Below are 26769 nucleotides of genomic sequence, written 5' to 3'. Positions count from 1 at the left end.
TCCTGCTGGAAGCCAGTTCTCTCAGATTTTGTTTGTTGGAGAGCATATTTATTTCACAGTCATTTTGAATGATTTTTCTCCACTAAGTATAGAATTCTGAGTTTCCAGCTTTTTATTTGTAGGCTAAAAATGTCATTTCACTGTCATCTGGTTTCCATTGTTTCTGTTGAAATGTCAGCTGTCAGCCGTATTGTACTCATTTTGAAAGTATTGTGTCTTTTAAAAGATTTTTGTGGTAGGATTTCAGCAATTATACTGTGATACGACACATTAAAACTTGTGGATACCTTTCTGTCTCTCCTTCTTTGGATTTGTAGGCCTTCGTGAATCTGTGGCTAGACATCTGTTATCACTTTTGGAAAATCTTTGGCCAGTATCTACAAATACTTCCTCTCTCACAGTTTTTCTCTCCTCTTTTCCCGTCATCTTGTTCCAGTTTCCTATTAAGATGATTCTATTAAGATGATTCTAGGCTGTGTTTCAGTGCTTGTAAACCTTGGTCCATTTCAGCTTTACCCTTGCACACTAGGGCAGACCTCTTCAGGGGTCTCAGCTGAAAGCCTGGTATGTTTACCAGGCCCTCAACTCCATTTTTCTTTTCTCTTTTTTTTTCGTCTCCTCAGCACTATGAGACTACTGAAATCTCTGTTTGGTTCTTTAGCCTCTTTCTGCTTGGCTACTCACAGCACAGGCATTGGCAACTAAATGTCTTGAGAAGAAAAGCAATGAAGAGTGTTCAGCTTATTATTTCATTGCTTTTCACATCTCTCCAGCATCTTGGCCCCTCATGTCCTGCGTACTTTGGTTGCTCTTTGATACCTTTAAAAAGTTGGTTTTTTTCCCCCTGATTTGTTCATTTGTATTTTATTCAGCTTTTATAGTTACTTTGGGGAGGAGGTTGGTTTGATACCTGCTACTGAATCTTAGCCAGACTTGGTACAAAGTTATCATCTTTAATCTTTTTCACTGTTTGTGTTTTTATCTGGTGAAGAGTAACTAGAAAGTTTAAATGAGACAACTTGACAAAAGTATTTGGTACAGTATGTGTTCACATGCTTCATTCCTTTCATGTAAATAAAAAGCAAATTTGAAAAAGTAGGGGGTAAATTTCCTACCTTACTTGCCTGATAGCCCATAGGCATAGGCTTGTTTACTGGTTTACTGAATAAATACCCTAAAATGTTGCTACATTTATATAGTGTAAATATAACTACCTTTTTTATAGTGTAAGACATACTTGAGGAACAGACCAAAATAGATGTTAAGACTATTGCATTTTTATTTTTTCCTTTTGCTTTCAGTTTTTGTTGATTGAGGTGTATTTTGAAATACATATCTTAGAGCCTATAAATGAATCTAAATATAAAACATCACAATATCTGTTGAGAACTTGAACTTTTTTTGCACTAAGGGGTCTGTTGCTATCTCAGAACTCATGTAAACAGTAATATGCTCCTTTTTAAAGCTGCATCTCAGTTTATTCATCTATAAAATGGCAATGATGGTACTACCTAGTTGAAAGAATTATTTAAAAGATTAAATACTGTGTTAGTCTGCTTGGGCTGCCATAACAAAATACCACTGACCGAGTGGCTTAAACAGTAGAAATGTATTTCTCACAGTTCTGGAGGCTAGGAAGTCCAAGATAAGGCTCCAGCCAGTTTGGTTTCTGGTGAGGGCTCTCTTCCAGGCTTGCAGACAGCTGCCTTCTCTCTATGAAGAAGGCCTTTCCTCAGTGGGTGCACATGTAGGGAGGGAGAGAGAAATCTCTCCCTTCTTCTTATAAGGCCACCAGTCCAATTAGATCAGGGCCCCATCCTCATGACCTCATTTAATGTTAATTACTTCCTTGGCCCCATCTCCAAATACAGTCACACTGGGGGTGACTGGGGGTACATAATTCAGCCCATAGCATACTGTAATACATAAAAGTGCTTAAAATAGTATCTGGCCCATGGTGATTGTTTAATAAATCGTGATTTTGTGCTAGAGATGATTTTAAACATCTTTTTCCCTTTTTTCTTTTCTAGGTGCTGACTTTGGGTTACTTTTGAAAACACCTAGGAATGGTGATTTCTACTTTTCAGGACCTCAGCACGAAGAAGCTAAGGAGAATCCTATGTAAATAAAGTGAAACCTCTTCTGCTCTCTTTTCACGTTTGGGGACTTCTTTCTTTCTCCATCCACAAGGAGTGTACGTGGTGCCATCATGAACGTGACAAGTTTGTTTTCCTTCACAAGTCCAGCTGTGAAGAGACTTCTTGGGTGGAAACAGGGTGATGAAGAAGAAAAATGGGCAGAGAAAGCTGTTGATGCTTTGGTGAAAAAACTGAAGAAAAAGAAAGGTGCCATGGAGGAACTGGAAAAGGCCTTGAGCTGTCCGGGGCAGCCCAGTAACTGTGTCACCATTCCCCGCTCCCTGGACGGCAGGCTGCAAGTTTCCCACCGGAAGGGGCTGCCTCACGTCATTTACTGCCGTGTGTGGCGCTGGCCTGACCTTCAGAGCCACCATGAACTAAAACCACTGGAATGCTGTGAGTTTCCTTTTGGTTCCAAGCAGAAGGAGGTGTGCATCAATCCCTACCACTATAAGCGAGTAGAAAGCCCTGGTAAGTGAGCCCTTTTATGGTGATGCGTTTAGCAGATTTGTATTGTTTCTCAAAATCATTCCTTTCCATGTTTTTAGTTGTAATTTTCAAATATTAGGGGAAAAGGTACATTTGTCCACCCTTGAATATGTCATACGTTCTAACAGCATAGTCTCTAGTTAATCTTATTTCTTAGGAGCAGGGCTGTGAAAACTGTTATCCCGGTACTAATACCTCTAACTTGTAATAAATTGTTTTCTTTCTAAATTTATTCTTTATGTTTCCCTTTGGCTCTGTGCATTTCTCTAGACAAATTTAGCTATGATTTTATTGTGAGGGAAGAAAACCAGGAAAGGAAAGAAGCATGGCGTTACTGTCTGCCTACTTGAGGGCAGTTGCCAGTGACTTGGCAACCTGATCCTTAAAAATAGCGATTTTTATCATCTTCAGTGGAACTTCACTATGGCATATTCCCTGTAGAGGATATGAAGGAATTATGTTCTGCTGTGGAATCATTTGATACTATTACTTTATAAGATATTCTTAGTTTTTACATATATGACCTTGGCCGGTGGGCAGGGGGAGAAGCACAGTAAAGGATATACTTCAAAATTTACTTGGTTTTACCCTCAAATTAGAGTCCACATTCTAGACAGTTGCATCAGTTGGAAAGTGATCAGGCAATCTCAAGACCCTAAATATCTCATTGTCAGATTGGAACCAATTTTGTTGATGGATTAGTTATTAATAGCTGTTGGTTACCAAGGGTTCCCAAATGAGGCTGTGCATTAGATTAACGTGGCTCCCCCCCAGAAATTCTGATTCTGGCCTAGCCTGGTAATCCGTGTTTTTAACAGGTACTCCAGGTGGGGCTGATGGGAGCTGTTGGATTGGTGTTTGGGAACTACTAAGCTAGATCCTGTAATAACATGGCTCTCAAATAAAAGACATTCTGGTTTCTTACAGAATATTTAAGAAGAGTTCAGGGACTAGGGAATAATATAATAAACATCTTTGTATCCACCACCCAGTTGCCTTCAGTAACTACTGTCCTGAATTTGATGGTTAAGTTTGAAGTTCATCATTCCCATGCATGCTTTTATACAGCAATTCTGTATGTGTTTGAATCCTTGACAGTATGTACTGTCAATTCTGTATATTTAAAGGTATTATATAATGATATTGGAATATCCTTCTACAATTTGCTATATTGATTCAACATCATTGATGTGTGATTTCTATATTACACACTTTAGGATTACCTTGTCAAGGCCTGTGAAAAATCCCCGAGATTTTATTGGAATTTCATTGATTTCATTTGGGGAAGGATTGACATAGTTCTCTTCTTGAGCGCAGTACTTTTCTAAATTTATTTAGGTATTTTAAGTTTCTTCCATAAAGTTCTTGCACATCTTTTCTTAGATTTATTTCTAGGTAACTGTTTGGGTTTTATTGTATCCTTTTAAAAGTTACATCTTGTTACAGTTGTTCATGGCTAGGACTATACTTGCTTTTTTCCAGCCATCTTGCAGAATTCTCCTTGTTCTAATCTAGACATTCTTTACTGCTTGTCACACCCACTGTGACGTAAATTTTAGTGTGTAATATGTACAAACAGGATTGCTTAGGTACTTGGTTTTTAGATCCCCATAGTAACTTTAAGAGGTACACAGGGAAGATTCTAATCCCACTTCACAAATGGTAAAACTGAGGTCCCTGTAAATTAAGTGACCTGTGTGTCAGACAGCCAAGGTTCAGTATTGAGAAGACACTGTGGATACATTTTCTCCCGCCACCCCTTCCTCCGCTCTGCTCCGTTTCATCTTACGCTGCAGCAGCTGGGGACCAGCGCACTACAGAGAGTGTTCTTTGAAGATGCGCGCTGTGGCCATGTGATCTTCCTGCTTCCCATTGCTCTTACACACAGCTCTGTGTTCTGGTCTTCACCCACCTCGCCAGCTCCTTTTCCCCCCTTCCATGCTTCCTGTGCTTGAGTCACATGGGGACACTCAGTGCATTCTTCCTCCGTACCTCGTTTCTCCTCCCTCTTTGCCTAGTTCACTCTTCTTTATCCTTCAGGCCTAAGCTTAATGGAGGCTGACTTTGCTGAGAAGCCTTTGTTGATACCCCTCCCCCCCACCCCCGCTGCAGGCCTGTCTGTGCTTCCCATAGCAATTTGAATTTCTTCCTGATGTTCTTCACACTTATATTTGCCACTGGTAGTCTTCCTTGCAGGACAGTAAATCAAGCTCCGTGATGGCAAGGACCATGTTTATCATGAACATCTCTACAGTTAGTAGTGAGCGTGGTTAAATACATTTTTGCTGTTAAATGAAAATACTTCTTTTAGTTTCTCTGTATGGTCTTTTTGTGTGTTTGTTTAGAGATGAGCTTTCAATTTGTTTATGTCCTCCAACCATCATCTTCCCTTTCGTGTCCATTTCATTGCCGTTACTATATGACATAGATGGAAAGGATTTTTTAAAAGTTAACGCTGAGGTGATTTTGTTGCTCTTAATAATTTACGTGTAAAAGGCTTGATAGGGAGGAGGGGGGAACCAGCTAAAACAGGGCATTCTGAGACTCCACAAGTATCATTCCATCCTCCCCTTTAGCCAGGAATCTGGTGAGCCGTGCACAGACCAGTTCTCAAAAACCGTGAGGCCAATATCTGTTGAATTTGAACATATCAGGATTTTCCTTATATTTTTTATATTGTGAAGTGAAAATATGGTGGGAATAAGAGTAACTGGACTTCTTCCAGAGACCACTGTGAAGCAGCCCCTGCACCTCATGGGGAGAAGCCCCTCTAAATCAAAGTGCAGTGGGGCCTCCGCCCCTCACAATCCCAGAGTTAAGTAGGCATTTTCCCTCTATAATGCAGCATGGAGCACACCTGGTTGTTGTTTCCATGAAACAGGAAAAAAGGGGTCTGGAAGTCTTAAGCTGCGGACACTGCAGCTCAACACTGAATTACTTTGAACTCTGTAACTATTTTACCTCAGATAAAGTATTTCATAGAGCAATTTAACAGTTTAAGCATAAGATAGTCAGGTCTCCCAAACTTGTTATTTTCTGCTAAGGCCCCTTTTGGGATCTCTAGAGAAAACTTCCACAGAAATTGGGAGGGAGTCTCTAGATTTAGAGCAGTGGTTTTCAAAGCGTGTGGTCCTCAGACTAGCAGCATCAGCATCACCTGGGAACTTGGTAGAAACGAATATTGTGAGATCCTTCCACAGACCTACTGAATCAAACTCTGGGGAGGGAGCCAGCAGTCTGTCTGGACAAACTCTCCAGGTGATTCTGATTCAGGCTAAAGTGCGAGAACCACTGGTTTAAGGTATCCAGGCAGGTCAAGTCCAGCTGACAAGATGAAGTCTCTTATTGAAAAGAGATGCTAATGAGTTACAGTTTGAAATCCTTCATCATTTTGAACTTAGCATCTTGTTAGGGGTATAAAACTGACTTGCTCTTTCCAGAATTTCCCTTCCTGTTGATATTCATTAAGATTAGCATTCTGATACAATGTGATAAAGGTGTCTTAAAGGGAGTGGAGGAGTGAGGGGAGAAAGGAATGCTTTGTTGTTTGGCCCAGTGGAAGTTTTATAATTGTTCTTCGGGGTATCTTTTACCTATCTCTGTTTCTTTGACCAAAAATAATTTTAATGGATTTAAGTAAACGTAGTTTTTCTTTAACCTGTGCCATTAATTTTGTTATAAATAAAAGAGTCTAAACATTGTGGTGGGGAAAAAACCGAAAGTTACAGAAACACTTTTCAACAACTTGTGCTCATCATAGGCAATGATGGGAGAGAGTGTGAGAGGGACGAACCTTCCTTTTGGTGAAAGGTAGTAAGTACCTTGGTCATTACTGACAAGTGCGTCTTTGGGAAAGTACAAAGTGGTAAGAATTTCTTTTTCTGCAAGTGTGTGGATAGTTACAGGGAAGAGGAAGTTTGTGCAGTTTCTGAAGACCGTGCCTCTGCTGATGATGTAACAGGTGACTGTTTACTTGGACTTTTGGGTAGCCTTTAGAGTCCAGGCTACTTATTAGTGGTTGGGTTAAATGGCGGTTTTCTTTTTCTTTACCCAAGCAAATGCTGACAGGGTAAAGTCAGTCATCTCAACGTGGTATGAGAAGGCTATTCAGTTGCTATCTGCCGCTGTTAAAATATCTTCACGGAGACTTCCTGTCATCTGACCTTTTTTTTTTTTACTGTTTTTCACATGGTTCCTGAGAATTATCTTCTGTACTTTGAACTTCATCCACTTGCAAGGCCATATTGATCCTGAGCTTGAAATTCTGAGATTTCAGTTTGATCTTTAAAGTAATACCCTGCTGTTCACTTCCTGGTGCTTCTTCATTTTCAGCAGCATGGCTCCCAGCTGTTTAAAATACACCTAAAATCCTCTTCACCTGTTGACCGAATGCAAGTTTTGCCCCATTGGCTGCCTCAGTCACCAGGTAATTCCTGGCTTGGTAAATTTTACCTTAAGAAAAAGGCCTGGGCTTCCCTGGTGGCGCAGTGGTTGAGGGTCCGCCTGCCGATGTAGGGGACGCGGGTTCGTGCCCCGGTCCGGGAAGATCCCACATGCCGCGGAGCGGCTGGGCCCGTGAGCCATGGCCGCTGAGCCTGCGCGTCCGGAGCCTGTGCTCCGCAACGGGAGAGGCCACGACAGTGAGAGGCCTGCGTACCGCAAAAAAAAAAAAGAAAAAATGGTGATTCCCTGAAAAATCAGCTAGTGCAGCCCGCGACTCAGTCACATTGAGTGCTTTCCCTCAACAACCATTGTGTTTTGGCATGTAGCAGAGGTGCTTTGTGAGTACTTTTATATTGTCACACAGAATATTAGACAGACATATACTCAAGGATCAAGATTTAATAAAATTAATATTTAAAAATTTAAATCAAAAAATTGTAATGTGTTTCTTCATGTTGTGAATGTGTTTTTACATGAGCCAAGGATGACAAAAACCTCTAATTAAAGTGCCTTTTTTTTTTTTTTAAGTCTTTGTATTAGTACATCCATTCGGAGGATGGTGATGGGTGGGGGGACGTATTGACTTTTCCTTCAAGTTTATCTGAGTGGCTGTATCTAGGAGTCTGGTGACTGACGCTGTAAACCAGATACCAGGATACGATGGTGACAAGTGTTTTGAAGATTTAGGGTTAATTAGCAACAATATCAACTATAAAAATTAAAATAAAGCATTATGACCTGTGTATTATAGTCAGAGTTCTCCAGAGCAACAGAATCAATAGGATCAATTGATCGATCGATTGATCTATCTATATATATATATATATACACACATACACACACATATATATATTATATATATATACATATATATTATATACCTAGATCCTATATATTTAATAGGATCCTACTAAATTTAAATTAATTTATTAATTATCCTATTAATAAGTCTACTATTGGGAATTCCCTGGCAGTCCAGTGGTTAGGACTTGGCGCTTTCCCTGCTGAGGGCCCGGGTTCAATCCCTAGTCGCGGAACTCAGATCCCATAAGCCTCAGAGCCCAGCCAAAGAAAAAAAAAGTTTTTAAAAAAGTCTATTATATATTATAGATTTACTGTGGGAGCTGGCTGATATGAGTATGGAGGCTGAGAGGTCCTATGATCTGCTGTCTGCAAGCTGTAGAACCAGGAGGTCTGATGGTGGAAGTCCCAGTCTTAGTCCAAAGGCCTGGGAAGCAGGTGCACCGTATCCGAGGGCGGGAGAAGATAGGTGATCCAGCCTTTTTGTTCTGTTCAGGTGCTCAGCAATTGGGTGATGTCCACTTTCAGTGGTGAGGGTGATCTTCCTTACTCAGTCTACCAATTCAAATGCTTATCTCCTCTGGAGATGCCCTCACAGACACAACCAGAAATACTGTTTTACCAGCTCTCTGAGCATCCCTCAGCCCAGTCAGGTTGACACATAAAATTAACCATCACACCCTGTGTTCATCATCTACATCTAAATTCCTCTTCACTCAAACATCTGGGGCCCATGTACAACTCCTCAGGAACTGGGTCTGCCAGAGAAAGATGGGCATGTGAGTACAGCACAGTGTGCTAAATTGAGTGATAGAAGTGTGGACGGGAGATGCAGCCAACTCTTACAAGCCTGAGAGTGTCCACAGAAAAGCTCACTGGACTCCAGCACATCTGGACATTGTGTTCCAGCCTGTGTGGTGGTTCAGTTATATAAGTATATAGTATATTTCATTGTACAAAGGATTTAAATTGGTTTATAAGAAGACTTACAGTAAAGTAGAAAGTATAACTAATAAGGTAGGCCAGGGAAAGCAAATTCAAAAGGAAGGTCAAGACTAAGAGGAAAATTAGCACATATGCGTCCCATGACTCACGATGATACAGATGTACTGCTGTGCATAGTTACTTTAAGTTTGTGATCCTAGTCTGGATGGTTCTCTCCTGCTTTTGGTGTGGGAGAGAGATGTGTATGACATTGAAAAGAAGGAAGAAGGCTTTGAAAGCTGTAAAAGGTAGTTCAGAACATTTGTGCCTGAGGGTGGGTGGTGGGTAGAGCCACTGAGGCAGTTGGCAGAACCTTCCTGCAGGAGGGATCCTTGGGGCGAGGGCAGTGTCCCCTGACTTTGCAGTTGCTTTTCCATAGTCCACTCAGGGCCCCGTTCTCCTGTCCATGTGGAAGGTTACTACTTTTGCTTCTGTCCGAGTTCAAGGGACAGCCAAGTGGACGTGGAGTTTAGATGTTGAACTTATTTCCCAAATATTATCGTTGGCATTTGGCTTGTGTTTGATAATTTCATCACTGTCATCTCAAATATTATTAGAAACAGATGAAGTAGTGTAATCGTGTGGGATTTTATACCCAGATCTCTTAGTGGATTCCATTTTCTCAAATCCAAGGCAAAATGTGAAGTTTATTATTCCGATCTTTTTTTTTCCCTGAGCAACTGTTCCTGGTACATGATTTGGGCAACTGGTTTTGTGTTATTTATTAATTGATGAGCACATGGTATGTTTTAGCAGTTACTGTATGTTACTTTTACATAAATTGTAAACGTACATAAATTTCATAAGTTGAAGCAGACATGGAGACCATAATTCTGTGATTTGTTTCTGGGTAGCATTTTTCTATTGCCAGGTCTACTCCAATCTGAAATTTTAAGACCATACTCCATAGATTATACAAAGTATCTTGCTCATACTTTTGCTTTCCTGACCATTATCCTCCACTTCATTCCTTTTCTATCTCTGCAACATTAGGTGGGCAAGAGAAGATATTTTCAGACCTTTTGGATTCACATAAAGCTCAGCACTCTTCTCTCTACCCCTACTAGTTTATAGGGCTGAAGGAACACTAGCCGGCTGGCAGCTGTTAAAAACAAAGCACACACACACAAAACCATGGCTGATGAAAAAGCAATTTTGAAAACCACAGAAAAACATTTGTCGTAATAAAGTAGTTCACTGATTGCAATTGTGTGGAAATAATGTTTCAAATCAAAAGGGAAAGCCTGGCTAATAACTTCCAAGACCAGCTTTGGGTGAAATAATATGGAGACCTGTGAGTACTGCTTTTTGGCTTTGTATCCCCGTGTGTGGAAAATCCTCAGTGATGTCTTGTCGGTCTGGGAATGTTCTGTGTGATTGTGGTGGGGAGCCACAGTTGACTTGCCCCAGGTTGGTAGTGCCCTAGGCTCTTGACAGACGCGAAAAGTGAGAGAAATGGAGGGGAAGTTGGCTTTTGTAATGATCTCAGACTGATTTTCTCAGTTTTACTTTCAGCCTCCTTGGTACTAGCTGTTCAGAGGCTCAAGGAAAAGCCTGGACATTTCTTTCCCAAAATGTATGTCCCATCCCCTTGTCTTTTTCCACTCTGAGATGCAAATATTCTCTTGAAAGACCCAGCATCATGCCTAATAGTCATGAATTAGCTAAATCATCAGACCTCTGCCCTGTTATTTGGAAAAAGGAGATTTGTTTGGGGAGGAGATGGGGAAACAGAGTGGATATTTATTTAATTTAAAGAGCAGAGCTGGGGGACTTCGGGCAGCTGGAGGCTACCCTGAGCACTGTGTTAAAAATCGCAGAGGGCCTGGAGAAGGGGAGGACTAAAAAAACCCCAAATTTTGTTAATTTGCTAGCTTGGCTGGGGATTCGTTGCTCTCAGATACTGGTCTCAGGACTAGTTGGAAAGGCTTCAGACTTGCTTCCCCTGCGTTTAGTCTGGTCTGGGCTTCCACCGTGTCAACAGCAGCTCTTCCCCGTGGGTGGGAGATGGGGAGGTAACGCTGAACTTGCCACTTACCCATTTCACTTACCTAATTACCAGTGCCTCAACTGGACTTCTCCATTCCCATGACCTTTAGCACCGAAGCCTGCCCGTAACACTCCACCCCGTCTGCCCTTCCTAAAACTGCAATGCAGGGGTTCCCGGCCGGCCGTGAACCCCTCTCCGAGGCCTGTTAGGAACCGGGCCACGCGGCAGGAGGTGAGCGGCGGGCGGGCGAGCGAGGCTTCATCTGCCCTGTCGCTCGCCACCGCTCGCATTACCGCCTGAATCATCCCCCCAACCCCCGTCCATGGAAGAACTGTCTTCCACAAAACTGGTCCCTGGTGCCAGAAGGGCTGGGGATGGCTGTGCTGCGAGCCACATGGGTTGTGTAACTAGAAGTAACGGTAACCTTCCCGAGAAAAGAATGAGAGTCTGGAAACAGAGACTATGTTTAAATAAAGAGACTTAGGTCCACAAAGGACGGTTTGGCACTTTTCCCCCCGGTTCTTTAAATGGGCATTTTTATACTCTGGCATTTTAGCAGACCTTACAACGGAAGATGAGGTTTACGTTCTACTGCATCACTACGTCAGTTCTAAAACAGCTCTCCGACATGCTGCTGTTCTTAGTTCCCCGCTCTCACATGAAACAAGCCATTTCCTGGCTAAGGGAGAGTGTCTGGCTTACGTAGTCATACGTCACCTGACCACCTCCCACTTGCTCCTGTATGGGATCTTCAGTTAGAAGAAGGCAAAAGGAGAGCCTATGATTTTTTTTTAATATATACATTTATTTATTTTTGGCTGTGTTGGGTCTTCGTTGCTGCGCGCGGGCTTTCTCTAGTTGCGGCGAGCGGGGGCTCTTCGTTGCGGTGCACGGGCTTCTCAGTGCGGTGGCTTCTCTTGTTGCGGAGCACGGGCTCTAGAGCGTGCGGGCTTCAGTAGTTGCAGTGCAGGGGCTCAGTCGTTGTGGCTCGCGGGCTCTAGAGCGCAGGCTCAGTAGTTGTGGTGCATGAGCTTCTTTGCTCCACGGCATGTGGGATCTTTCTGGACCAGGACTCGAACCCGTGTCCCCTGCATTGGCAGGCGGATTCTCAACCACTGCACCACCAGGGAAGCCCCAAGCCTATGATTTTTTGAGTGGTATTTGGGCAGCTTTTTGTAAACTGAAAGTAAACATATATATGACAACAGAGTGGAATTCCTTTGTATGTTTTTTCCTGTATGTTTCCCTATAAATTCATGACAGTTACATCTGACCAGCTCTGTAGCAGATTCGCAGTATTTTTTGTGACAGTACCCTTTCTTTGAGCATCTAAAAAGTGTTTCCAGGGTTTGGTGGTGTACCGGGACAGGTATTTAAGTATGATGGTCAAGTTAGGAAACAGTTGTGGGTATACGCTTTTGAAACATCAAACTTAACAGCTTTTAAACAGGAAAAAGAACAGCTGATTTTACAATGAGTTATTTTTAAAAGAGAAAACTGGTGGGAGCATGTCACAGGGACACAGAGGTCCGCTTATAGGGGCTGCTTCTGGCTAAATCAGACAATTTGATCAACAAGATATTTAAGGGCAGAAATGAATTATCAGCCACTGGGGGATAAAAACAGGGATCCGTGCTGGTAGTACTCATTCTACTCTTGGTCACAGTAGAATGCCGATTGCTGACTGGTAGATGTGGAGTGGAGTTCTTCAGGAAAATCAGGACAAATGGGGACCATTAAAGGAGATACTTCTCTGTAGCTGTAAGGTTAAAATATGGTGGGGCGGAAGCTCAGGTGAGAAGTCCTGGACTAAAATTTTGGCACTTGGTATGTTTGACCTTGGGCCAGTTGCTTGTCCTCTTTGAGCTTGTGTTTGCTAACCTGTGAAATGGGGGGCGATGGTATTTACCTTCCAAGGTCGTGCTGAGGCATGAAAAGGCTTTATGCATTCTGGAAACATACTGTGGCTGAAACAGTGAAACAAAGAGCACAACTTTTGTGCACATCTTCTTTAGAATAAAAACATAATTTGTAATGTTCAGTTTTCACTAAACAGATCTTCAGAAAACTATAATACAGTTGACCCCTGAACAACTGGGCGGTTAGAGGCACAAACCCTCCTTGCAGTGGAAAATCCACGTGTAAATGTATAGTCGGCCCTCCGTATCCGTGGTTCTGCAACCTTGGATTCAATCACCTGTGGATTGTGTAGTACTGTAGTACATATTTAGTGGGAAAAAAATCCGTATATATGGATCTGTGCAGTTCAAACCCATGTTATTCAAGGGTCAATTTTTACAGTATTAATAATAGTAACAATAGAAATTAAAATAGCTACTTTTTATGCTTACTGTGTGCTACGCACTGTGCTTATGGATTCACGTGTATTCTCATTTCATCCTGACCGAGCTGTGAAAGGTAGAGAGAGGTACCCACCCACAGGGCCACTTAGCTGCAGTTTAAGTAAGTTGTCACATGGCTTGTAAGGGGAGAGGCGGGATTCAAATTGAGGTCTAAATGCAAAGTCCATGCTGCTACCCACCACACTACTGCTTCCCAAAAGAAGTCGTTCCCGCCCCCCACCCTGATCAATTTTCTCTCTCTGGCAGAGGGAAAAGGTATCCAAAATTTTCAGTGGTAGAGCATTTGATCTGAAATACATTATGTGCAGCAGCTGCTTGAATTTGGGGTTGCTAATGGTAAATTGAGAGTACACACCTGTGCTTTAGATGCTTCTGGAAGCTTTATTTGTGTTTGTTTCCCATTGGTCAGTCTTCATCATTAGATAATAAGTGTCTGTTTCCTAGAATATATTTGAACTCTGAAGGAGAACTAATTATATTCAGCTGCAATTAGAAATGAAGCCAAGCTGCCTGGTGTGGCACCTGGGGATGGCCATTTCCATATCAATAGCGTCTGATAGATGATTAGGCAGTGCTAGGCGGAGGGCTGACCAGAGCCCAGGAACTTGCTAAAGCTAACTGCGTCACATTGAGAGACACCTGCCTCCCCCGACTGGTTTCTGGTTGTATACTTATGGGCAAGTCACTTAATCTCTCTCTACCTCAGTATCCACCCTAGGTCAGAGTTGTTATGAGGATTAGATGAGTGAACATTTGGTACAGCCCTTGGCATATGTAAGCACAATGTAAATGTTAAATGAAAAGGAAATCTGGGAGAAGTACTACTCTTCCCATTTTACTAGTAAGAAGTTCAGTGTAAAGAGTAAGTTCCCTGTTAATCGTCTAGTAAACAACTGAACAAGACTTATATCCAGAAGTCCAAAACTAAAGCCCGCCTCTCACTGTTCCTAAACTTCCGGTGTACCTTATGAAGGACTTTTTCCTCTCCTGGCATTTTTAGCTGACACCCTGAAGTTTGTCTACCTCTAACAAACTATGAAGTCTCTAATAATATAGCATCTTCCTTCTGTGGTAGTTAAGCAAGTAAGTATTTGGCAAAGGAAAGGAACCTGGGGTAAGGATGGGAAGGGGACCTGGAGGGAGGAGCCAGCATTTGAGAGGCTGCCATATGCCACCTGCCAGAGCTTGGCCACTAGCCCTGCAGGGGGACAAAGGCCTGTGCTGTCTGATCCATGCTGCTAGGACCCTGGGCTTCTTGGTCCAAAGCCAGTGCTTTTTCCTTGGCAGCAAGACACCTGACCAGAAAAACTGGACACTTTGTGAATTTTCTTGTCCACTTAGTATAATAAGGCCATGCTGTTTTTTTTCTGTGTCATTCTAATTTAATCTGTATACCTGAGAACTGGGACTGATGCTGTATGGAGTTTTAGAGGTGAAAGGGATGATGATTTCTAGAAATCTGACTAAAGGTGAGAAAATTGGAGTTCAAGCTCCACAGCTAGTTAGAGACGTAGACAGGGCAAGAGGCCTGGGGCTGTGTTGCCCACAAATATGGTAACCCGTCATCTTCCCCAGCCAGGCTGCATTCAGCCAGACTCCAGGAGGCCTGATTTATTGTGTCTGGGATGAGGTACAGGAGTCTGCCTTTAAACAAGTGTCTTGCTAAGTCACCAAGGACTATACTTTGAGCAAGACTGGTCTGTATTAATCAGGTTATAATAAGCAATCTAAGAATAGTCATATAATTCACAAACATACATTAATTGAAAAAACACTTATTAGGGATCTATTATATGCCAGGCACTGGATGATACAGAAGAAAGAAAACTCAATTCTGCCCCCAAGGGGTTTATGGTCTGGGTGAGGTAAAGTCAAATTAGCAATAAAATGTTACAGATGCCATGATGATCTAAGCCACAGTGGGGCACAAAGAAAAGAGGAATTTATTTCTCCTGGAGGTGAGTAGAAAAACCAAGAAAGATACCATAAAGGAGATGACATTAGAACTGAGATTAGATGGATGTCAAGTGAGCAGAGGTACAGGAGTATGAAACCAGCAGGTGGAAACTGCAGGAAGCTCCAGGTGGCTGGGTGAAGTGACAGGGCAGTTACCTTCCAAAAGATAGGTTGGACCCTGAATCTGCACTAGATCGTGGAGTCTTAAAGGACATACTGTGGGCACGTAATCTCTCAGATGAGAGGTATTTCAAAGGAATCACCCATGGTGTACAAAAAAAGAGAGAACCCCCAGCTTGGAATTATCTAGGAAGTTGGGTTCTCAGAAGTTGATTTCAATTCAGGTTCTTTTTAAGTCAATTTCATGTTGTTTTGCAGATACTTTTATTGAATACAGTTCATTTCTCTGTTTATATTTAAATTTTGTTCACATATTCATCTTCTGTTCATGTATTTGTACTCGAGTAATTGATACATTCCTAGAAAACAAATACTACAAAGTTGCTGTCGTTAGGCAAAATCATCTTAACTTTTAAAAAGGTGTTCCCTCAAAAAACTAAACAGAAGAATGGAAAGAGAATTTTAAATCCACAATCTCTTTACAGTTTGGCAGTACTGAGTAACATAGTCTGGTGGTTATTATGTACAGACCTTGATTCAAACCCTGGCCCTCCACTTAGCAGCTGTGTGGCCTTGGACGTGTCATGGAGCTCGACTGAGCCTGCTTCCTCATCTGCTGTGAGGGTTCAGGGATCTGTTATAAACTCCGTGTGGGCAGGGACAGTGGCCGTCCCGCTGACGTCTGCCCCTGCCCTGTCCCACCCAGAGCCTGGCCCTGAGATCAGTATTCGATGGGCATGTAGGCAGTGCCCAGTGAGCAGTATCTAATGCTACTTCAAGCCCTCCCTTCTGCCGCCTGACCACCAATAAGCACGCGAAAAGACAAAGGGCCACCACTCAGGGATTTGCGGCTATATTTGCATTAAAATTTAACCTCGATTAAAGGCTATGAGAATCTGTTTTTCAGTGTAGTTCCCCTGACATATCCTGAGGTTAGGAATTTTATTTCATAAATGCGCACACTATTGACTTTTAAGTAGTCTTACCCTCTCCTCCACTCTCTCCTGGAAACGCTTCTATTTAGAAGGTCATGAACGCACACCATATTTAGGGACATCTGTCTAGTATAGGTATTATACTGGGCACAGCTCCTCTGGCAGCTTGGCTGCCTTCCCCCTTTCCCCTTCCCTCCCAACCCCCGCCCCCCGCCACACGTTTTCAGATGAGAATTGTGGCCGCTGGACCAGCTCTCAGGCTGTTCTCCCATTAGCCCTGGGCCACCTTCCTGCTCTTGGGTGGCCTCACTGGCTGTCCTGAGACCCGAGTGAGATGTGGTCTGACACCTGTGCCCCGCGACGCTCCAGATTTACACAAGCAGCAGCGGCAGACTCACACAGTTTAGGGCAAGGAGGGCCCTCGGAATTCAGACCCCTTGCTCTTTGGAGTGAGGAGATTGAGACCCTGGGAAATTAAGTGACTTGCTCAAAGTCACAGAACTAATAATTATCATAGCTAGGCTAGAACTCAGGCGTCTTGACTGTTACCTCAATTCATTTTCCAGGTCTTCGGAACTAAAGGACATTTATGTACCACTGGGTCGCAGCCAGCTTATTTGCCATTATGTCTGTGTGGACAAACATAGGCGACAGCCTGGCAGCTTTGTTATCAGAACTCTCTTGTGTGTTTAAAAAAAAAAAAAAAAAAACAAGCCCCCAGCTGGTGCTGATGCTGCTGGTCTGAGGACCACACTTTGAGAACAACAAACTGTTTTTTGTGTTTAAAAAAAAAAAAAAAAAATCTCGTCCACGAGCATTTGGCAGGTCACAACCTCGTCAGCCTTAGTCTGGTCGCTAGTCTACTTTACCCTGATGACTTGGTGATAGAATTTCAAACAATACTTCAAGATCTTGAAGATGTTCACAAATCTGGAGGGTGTACTGGAATACTTTTCACAACTCAGCCTCTCTCTGCAATGTTAGCTGTTTCTTTTTCATTCCTTTTCCTTGTGCCCTGGTAACACAGAAAAGCTGAGTCCAGTAGCAGAATCACAAATGTCTTCTGAAACTCACTTCCTGAAATGAAAATACCTCCCCAAACTTTCTTAGTTTGGTTTCCCTATTGACTGAAAAAGGGATTTTATTTTTTAACTAAAAGAGACACATAAATACTTTGAAAAGCAGAGATATATACATCACTAAGAAAGGGCAGAAATCTGACCTTTTTCCTCCTGGGAGGTCAGGAAAAGAGGAGAAGAAAGCTCCCTCCTTTTAAAGACATACAGCAATTATTAGAGATTTTCAAGTAGGTGGAGGGAGGTGTAGTGAAATTACCTAGGAGCCTTGCCCTCACCCGCTACTAGAACACACCTGAAGAGGTGGTGTGCAACCAGCTCAGGTTTTTTCTGTTTTGTTTTGTTCTTCAACCAGGGGTACAACTCCTAGAATACAGGAATGACACAGCATAATCTGATTTTTCAGTGATTCAAATCAAAAAGAAATTCATGTGTGTAAAGAAAGTGTTTTAACACTGAGCCCCTCTTTCAAAGGAGATTCTTGTAATTCAAATTAGCCAGTAGGAGCAGCCCTTAAAGGGAAGCCGCAAACTTCTCTCAAGTTGCCAAGTAGGAGTAACCTTATCAGTTGCCGAGGAAAGGGGTCCCCAGGAGCGTCAGTGCTCCCATATTTCTGTTTTCCGTAAAATGGAATAGACTGAAACATGGAAAGAAATATGAAGAGGAAGGCATTCCTCACCCTCTCTCCCTTCCTATTTCTGACCTGAGTCAAGCATAGAGTTTGCAAATCCTGCTTCTTTCAGCTGGGTAATCATCCTCTCACCCAAGAAATAAGAATTGCACATAGGGGGACTTCCCTGGTGGCTCAGTGGTTAAGAATCTGTCTGCCGATGCAGGGGACACAGGTTCCAGCCCTGGTGCCAGGAAGATCCCACGTGCCGCGGAGCAGCTAAGCCTGTGCGCCACAGCTACTGAGCCTGCGCTCTAGAGCCCGCGAGCCACAACTACTGAACCCACGTGCTGCAACTACTGAAGCCCACACACTCTAGGGCCCGCGCACTGCCACTACTGAACCCGTGCGCCACAACTACTGAAGCCCGCGCGCCTAGAGCCCGTGCTCCACAACGAAGAGTAGCCCCCGCTCACCGCAACTAGAGAAATCCCGTGCACAGCAACAAAGACCCAACACAGACTTAAAAAAATTGCACATAGGTTTACTTACACATAGATAATTGGTCTGGATGTTTATTCTTTCCTTTTCCCCCAGTAGAAAACATACCTTAATATTGAAATATTGCTGAAATGAAAGGAACAAGGACTGGGGATGGGGGGGTGGGGAAGATAGCTGGGAGGGAAGTGCACTGTCCTTCAGTATCCCACACAGGCGAGGCGCCTGGGCCTTGTTGTTTTAGAGCAATTTGTGTATATAGGCCTAACCCTGCCTAGCTAGCTCCCCCCGACCCCATCTCTTCTCTTCCACATTAATACTTCTTTCTAGGACTAGCAGCTGTTCCACACCCCAGAACCATATCATTCCTCTCCTTAATTTAATCAGTTATTGTTTATAGTTTGGATGACCGTAAAACTTATTGTCTAAACCAGAACGCTTTTGAGAGTGACAGGGTCACCTATTAATAATTCCATCGGGCAACAGGTACAGACTGGGATTGTCCAAGGCAAGCCAGAATATACAGATACTCTACTTATAATCTTCACCTACACAAATCAGTTTTGATAATGATTCATCTCTTAGCATCATCAAGGAGTTAGAAGTGTCTCATAACTGGACTTACTCAACTGGACTGGAGTTTTCTCCTTTCAATTGAGCAGACCTTTAATTTGTCCGGAAACACTTCTAGACTTTATTCTACTCACCCATCCCTTAAACTATATCAGACATAATTTAACATTCTTGGAAGTTAGTAATCGAGACAGCAGAACCTCGGTGGTTGACAGTGCTCACTGCTTTTGTCTCAACTCTCGCCCCTCTCTCTGTGACCTTAGGTAAGTTATCCCTCTAGAACTCTTATTTGCAAAGTGTGATAATGTGATCGGCATGGTTCCAGGCTTAAAGTAAATATTAGTGGTGGTAATCTGAATTTTGTAGATTCTGATGATCACCTGAAAACCAATTTGATGAACATCTCCTTGCTTCTACATAAATGCTCTTAGTTCTAGAGTCTAGCTTTATATCTTATCTGCCTCCCTCCTTGCTGTGACCAGTCACTTTTCGCTGTAATTTTCTGAGAAATTAGTAACTTACTAGAATTGTAACGCTGAGTAAATAGGAAATCCACACATTCAAACCACCCCAGCACAGTGTCCCACACCAGCTACTCAAAGCCATAGGTAACATGGCAAGCACACCTTCCTGGAGGATCAGTTTTACTAGATTGTAAATTATTGAAGATATCACTTTTATATTTGATAAATAGTGAAGAGCAGAGTGTAAAATGTATATGAGTTGGTTAAGATAAATCATCATGCCGATGTAATTTCAGTTCCAGTGGTGCTGCTGGGACCCCGGGTGAATTCACTCTCCTCTGTCACAGATGCTTACCTTGGTGGAGAATGTTGAGAAATACTGGGGAAATGTCTTTCAGAAACATTCTGCGGGTAATTTGAGAGGGTTCGAAGCACTGGTTGCTGCTATTGTTAGAGGGTTAAGTTGAACTTTAGGTAAATTTGACAGAAACGTCTTCATCCAAGAGTGTATAGGAGGATATCCATTTATTTTTTTACGTTGCAGTTCTGCTTATTAACTTTGAACAGCCCGTAGAAGACGTATGTCTTAAAGATTATCACCCCCTTCAGCATAAGACTTCCTTGCAGCTCTTTCCTTTTGGTCTCTTCAGTTGATTTTCCCTGTAGGATCTGGTGTATCTGTGACAGCAAACTGGAATTCCTTTCCTGAATGGGGATCCTGAATTGGGAGATGTACATCTTATATATAGCCCCAGAAGAAGAGGTGGTAGGATAAAACTGTTTTAATTGGGGATGTAGGACTGTTGAGAGCTCAGAATAATGGTTTGCAAACCTTGAAGATGGAATTGGGAAAGGAATAGGTAATAGAAAATTTTAGCCGTTTTTTTAGATTAGCAAAAGAAAATTTTCAGTTGCCTCTTCACATTCATTTTTTGAACAGCTTTATTGGGGATTAATTGGCTTAGAATATACTGCACATGTTTAAAGTGTACAATATGATTAGTTTTGACATACATGTGAAAGAATCACTACAATCAAGATAATGAACATACTCATCACCCACAAAAGTGTACTCCTGCACCTCTTCAGTCTCTCCCCCCAGCCCCGACTCTCATCCCCAGGCCACTACTGATCTGCTTTCTGTCACCATACATTGGTTTGCATCTTCTAGATTTTGTTTGCATGGGGTGATACAGCATACACTCTTTTTCTGTCTGCCTTCTCTCAGCATATTATTTTGAGACCAATCCATGTTGCTGTGTGAATCAATGTTTCATTCCTTTTTATTACTGAGTAGTATTCCATTGTATGGATGTACCATATTTGTTTATTCATTCATGTGTTGATGGGCATTTGGTTTGTTTCCAGTTTTTGGCTATCACAAATAAAATATACACGTCTTTGTAGATACATGTTTTCATTTTTCTTGGGTAAAGACCTAGAAGTAGAATGGCTGGGTCATATGGTAAGTGCATGTTCAACTTTACAAGAAACTGCCAAAATATTGTCCAAAGCGGTTGTGCCATTTTACATTCCAGCCAACAATGTGTGAGAAAATCCCTGCTGCCATTACTTGGTATGGTTAAGCCTTTTAATTAAAAAATTTTATTGTGGTAAAATACACATAATATAATACTTATCATTTTAACCATTTATAAGTGTACAATTTCATGGCATTAAATACATTCACAGTGTTATGCAACCATTACCACTATTCATATCCAAAACTTTGTCATTATCCCCAACAAAAACTTGGTTCCCATTAAGCAATAACTGCATCTTTTCCCTTTCCCCCAGCCCCTGGTAACCTCTATTTCACTTTTTGTCTGTGAATTTTTCTATTCTAAGTCCCTCATATAAGTAGGATATTTTTCCTTCCGTGTTTGATTTACTTCACTGAGCATAATACTTTTAAGAATTTCTTTGATGAAGGGTGTGTTCACATCTTTTACCTAATTTTTAATTGGATTATTTGGATTTTTATTAATGAGTTTTGAGAGTTCATTATATATTCAGGACACAAGTCCTTTATCAGATATGTGATTGCAAATATTTCCTTTGAGTCTGTGGCTTCAATGTGTTAAGTGTAAGACAATACTTCAAAATAAATATCCTTAAGCATTTGTGGGGAAAAAATCGGAAATTCAGAAACTAAATACAGAAATGGATAAAAATTGGAAGAAAATCAAAGAGAATTGATGGAATTCAGTAAATAAATTTAAAAGAAAAACATTTCATAAATAAAGAATAAATTTCAATGTGCCAAAGAACAGTAGATTTGTATTAACATGTAGTAAGGTTCATTGAAGAAAGTCAGGAAAAAAAACTAAAGGAGTGAATAAGAAATTTAAAATGAGATAAAAAAGGTCTAAGAGAAAGTGATTGGAAAGGACAACAAAGAAGATCCAAAATATGTATAACTGGAGCTCCAAAGTACCCAGAGCCAGTAGGACAGGGCTAATACTTAAAACTTGCCAGAAGTTAGAGAAGACCTAAATCTACATATTGAAAGAACTCAGCTTACACTTGGGAAAATTGACCTAAAATGATCAACTTTGAGACATATCCTAGTAAAACTATTAGACTTTAAAGATAAAGGAAAGTCCTCAGGGCTTCCAGGTAAAAAGAGCACATTACTTGTAAAGGCAAGAAAGTAAAGCTAAAATCAAACTTCTCAAAAGCATCATCTAGAAATAGGCAACAGTGAAAAAGCATTTCAAGAAACAAGGAAATCAAGGACAAGCCCAGCTCTCCTTCAAGCATCAGGGCTATAGAAAGTTTTAAGTGTGCAACAAGTCAGGGAATACTGTAACAATGAGCTAGCTCTTCCTGAGGCATCTGCTGGGGTCATTTTATTCAACTAAGATATGACTGGGGGAAGTTTGGCAAAAGGACAGGTGGTGAGCATTTAATATATTCAGTCATAGAGATAAGGCTAAAATAAGTGTAGTGACATGGATGAAATAATAGTATATAAACTTTATTCTGACAAAGTAGAAAGAGTACAACTGTAAAAATGGAATAGAAGAATAGGGAAAAGGGGAAAGTAAAATAAGATCATTGATTGTACAGGTGATAGATGAGAATTAAAAGATACCATTTAAAACTGACCAACTAGATGGTATGAGGTTGAGCAAGGAAAAAAACAGAGATGGAAGACCTTAAAAGATACAAATAGAAAAATAACCATAGCACAGCAATATAAAACTATCTTTAGAGCTTCCTTTAAAAAAAGTCGAAGACAAATAATTACATCACATAGAGAAATATAGTAAATGTAATATTACCATAACTCTAATAAAAAATAACATGACAGAGTTGAGACCAAGCATCAGTCATATCAATAAATGTAAATGGGCAGGAATTCCCTGGTGGTCCAGTGGTTAGGACTCCATGCTCTCGCTGCTGAGGGCCTGGGTTCAGTCCCTGGTCGGAGAACTAAGATCCCACAGGCCGTGCGGCATGGCCCAAAATAAAAATATACATTATATATATATATAAATATAAATGGGTTTAATCACCTATTAAAATGAAAAGGTTTTCAAGTTGGTTCATAAAGCAAAACTTTATGCTGTATTCAGAAGACCCATCCGCCTCCCCCGCAAAGTGATTAAAAAGCTAAAAATCAAGGAATTGGCAAAGGTATATCAGGCACTTGTAAACGACAGGAAATGGGGGATTGTGATTCTAGTATCACACAAAATAGAATTCAGAAGACCAAAAAGCACTGACACAGAGAGCACTTTGAAGGGAACATATATGCACCAAACATCACAGAAACCTCCTATATAAAGCAGGATATGGCAGGGAAAACGAATAGAAACACACCAATAATGGAAACTTTAATACACCAGTCTAAACACAAGACAGGTCATGTGGGAAAAAACATAAGTAATCATAGCAGCCAGAGGTTGGGAAACTGCCCACAGGCCAAGTCAAGTCTGTTACTTGTTTTTGTAAATAAAGCTTTTTAACACACAGACACATCCACTTGTTTACATATTGTCTATGGCTTTCTTACTACAACAGCAGAGTTGAATAGTTGTGACAGAGGCCCTGTAGTGCACAAAACCTCAAATGTTTACTCTCCGACCCTTTACAGAAGTTCACTGACCACCCCTCCCCCCCAATGCTGGGGACCTAAGCAACATTATTAATTAGGTAGTTTTTACGGAAACGTATTAAACACTGCATCCTAATAATAGAAAATACACCTTCTTCTCAAGTGTGCAAGGAACACTCACAAAAATGTATAATATTGTAGGTCACAAAGAAAATATCAAGTTACATAAATTAGAAATACTGCAGTCAGCATTCTTATCACAATGCCATAAACCTAGAAATTTGAAGCAAATAAGCTCTTCTCTCTGGGAATTTTAAAACTTTTCTATTAAATGACCTATTGGCAAATGAGAAAATATAAAGATGAATTACATAATTTCTGGAAAATAATGATCAAACAACTACATATTAGAATCTGTGGGATGCATTTAAACCAGTGATCAGAGAAAAATTCATAGCGTTGAACACCTATATCTGTAAAAATGAAAGAATAAAAATAAATTTTAAATTCCCAATCAAAAGCCTAGGAAAAGAACACTGAAGTAAGCCAAAGAAAAAGCAAAAGTATGAGGACAAAGATAATAAAGATAAAAGCAAAAAATAATGAAATAGTAAAAAGAAAAACATATTAAGTCAACAAATCCAAATCCTGGTTTGAAAAAAAAACAACCCAAGAGTCAATTTAATAAAGGAAGAAAAAGGTGTTGCAAGAAGAAAGCACAAATATAAAATAAGAAATAAGAGGGAAATAGATATTGATAAAGAGAATACAAAATTTTACTGTAAGGTTACTTAGCATACCTTTTTGCAAGTAAATTTAAAAACCTAGGTGAAATGGATAATTTTCTAGAAGAAAGTATAATTTACCAAAATTATCCTCAGTAGACATAGAAAGCTTACATTTATTTACAGAGGACAAATAGAGAAAGTTTTAAGGAACTACTCCACAGGAAAGCACCAATCCCAGAGAGTTTAAGAGAGGGAGTCTACCAAACATTTAGAGTCTGTTTAGAAACATAAACTGTTTCTGAGCACACAAACATTTTTGAAGGAGGTGTAACAGTGACATGACAACCTGCTAAAGATAGCACACAAAGAAACTTACAGATCAATATAGTTTATGAATATTAATATAAAGATCTGAAATAAAATATTAGTTATAAGACTCTAATGCCCCACATTAAGAAAATAATACATCATCACCAAGCAGGTCTTATGCCAGAATGCAGGGATAATTCACCATATTAATAAGTATAAGAAGAAAAATCATAATATCTTTAGAAATGCTGAACAATCTTCTGACAAAAATTCAACACCTATTCCTAGTAAAAACACTCAACTATAGGAATGGATGGATACTTCCTTAACATAATTTATATATGTCAGTCCTAAAGTCAGCATCTTACTTAATGGGGAAACACTAGAGGCATTCTCACCAAGGTCAAGAATAAGTCATGGAAATTCACTATCTCCATTACTTTTTAACATTGTATTGGCACTACTAGCCAGTGCAATCAGACAAGAGAAAACAACTCAAAAGGAAAAAGTAAAACTAGTTGGAGACGTGATCATTTGCTGGAGAACTCACTCTATAATGAGTCAATGATAAAAATAACTCAGGCAACAAAAGAATTCAGCCAGGTAGTAATATATAAAATAGCATGGAAATATCAATAACCACATATATAAATAACTACCAGATAGAAGATATAATGGAATGGAAAACTCCATTTAAAATAGCAACGGAAAAGATAAAATACTTAATTTTTTAAGAAATGTTTAAAACCTAATGCAGTGTTACAGATTGAATTATGTCCCCCACAAAATGAATCTGTTGAAGCCCTGATCATAAGTATAATACCTAAGAATGTAGGGTCTTTAGAAAATTAAAATGAGGCCATTGGGCTAGACCCTAAACTGACTGGTGTCCTTATAAGAAGAGATTAGGACATACAGAGGAACACCAGGGAAGTAAGCTACGGGAGAACGCAGCAAGAAAGTGGCCATCTGCAAACCAAGGAGAGAGGCCTCAGGAGAAACCAACCTGCCAACACCTTGGTCTCAGATTTCTAGCCACCAGAACTTTGAGTAAATAAATTTCTGTTGTTTAAGTCCCCCAGTTCTGTGGTGCTTTGTTATGGGCAGGCCTGGCAAATTAATACAGACAGTAGCTATGGGGCAGTCCTGAAAGATGCAAAAGTAGAGTTGACAGACCTTCCTAGTTCTTGAATAGAATATTTTAACATCATCAATATATTCTTACTAAATTAATGTGTTTTTTTGTTTTTGTTTTTTTTTTTTGCGGTACACGGGCCTCTCACTGTTGTGGCCTCTCCCGTTGCGGAGCGCAGGCTCAGCGGCCATGGCTCACGGGCCCAGCCGCTCTGCGGCATGTGGGATCCTCCCGGACCGGGGCACGAACCCGTGTCCCCTGCATCGGTAGGCGGACTCTCAACCACTGCGCCACCAGGGAAGCCCAAGTAATGTTTAAATATAATGTGATCCCAGTAAAAGTACCAGTAATCTTTTTTTCTGGAGGTCGACAAGGTGATAACCAGAGTTCATATGGAAAAGTCAGCGTATGAGTAAAACTGAAAAGGAAGAACTGTGAGAGACTAGCCCTACAGATATTAGCATGTACTATAAAGTCTCTATAATTAAAACAGAGTGATACTGGGGCACAGACTAGAATGGAATGGGATGGAATGTCTAAAGATAGACCCTAACATACATGGACATTTATGAGAAAGGTGGTATCTCCAACCACTAGGACGGATGGGCTTTTTTTTTTTTTTTTGGCCTCGTCATGTGGCTTGGAGGATCTTAGTTCTCCCACCAGGGATCGAACCCGCGCCCCCTGCAATGGAAGCATGGAGTCTTAACCACTGGGCCGCCAGGGAATTCCCCAGAGCTGGGCTTTTTAATTAATGGTATTGGGGCAACTGGCTAACCATTTGGAAAAAGATAAAGTTAGATCTATTCCTCATACTATAAGTAAACTGAACTCCAAAAGGATCAGAGATTTAAGTAAAATATGAAACTTTATATGCACTGGAAGAATGCATGGATGAATTCCTCCTTACAGTCTGGGTGTAGAAGAAGGCTTTTTAACACTCAAAATCCATATGCAATAAAAGAAAACATTGATAAATTTGACTACCAAAAAATAAATTTGCACATAAGCAGAGCCAAAAGACAAATTGACAGATTGTGATATTTGTAACGTAATATATCATGGGCTAATATCATATATATATATATATATAT

The 26769-nt window shown here is 40.9% G+C and overlaps 1 protein-coding gene across 2 annotated transcripts in view; it reads left to right on the top strand.

Moving 5' to 3' along the window:
* The window catches only part of SMAD1 (SMAD family member 1), a 78717-nt gene that overhangs the window by 29675 nt on the left and 22273 nt on the right, over positions 1 to 26769 (top strand). For both annotated transcript variants that reach the window (XM_007466898.1, XM_007466899.1), the window contains exon 2: positions 2031 to 2609. In XM_007466898.1, coding sequence (XP_007466960.1) covers positions 2210 to 2609 — 400 coding nt within the window. In that variant the 5' untranslated portion in view covers positions 2031 to 2209. The remainder of the gene's footprint in view (positions 1 to 2030; positions 2610 to 26769) is intronic.

This window comes from Lipotes vexillifer, unplaced genomic scaffold (assembly GCF_000442215.2).
Source record: "Lipotes vexillifer unplaced genomic scaffold, Lipotes_vexillifer_v1.1 scaffold730, whole genome shotgun sequence".
Classification (NCBI taxonomy): Eukaryota; Metazoa; Chordata; class Mammalia; order Artiodactyla; family Lipotidae; genus Lipotes; species Lipotes vexillifer.
The sequence above is the reverse complement of the archived record's forward strand: the minus strand, read 5'-3'. Positions and strand labels throughout refer to the sequence as shown.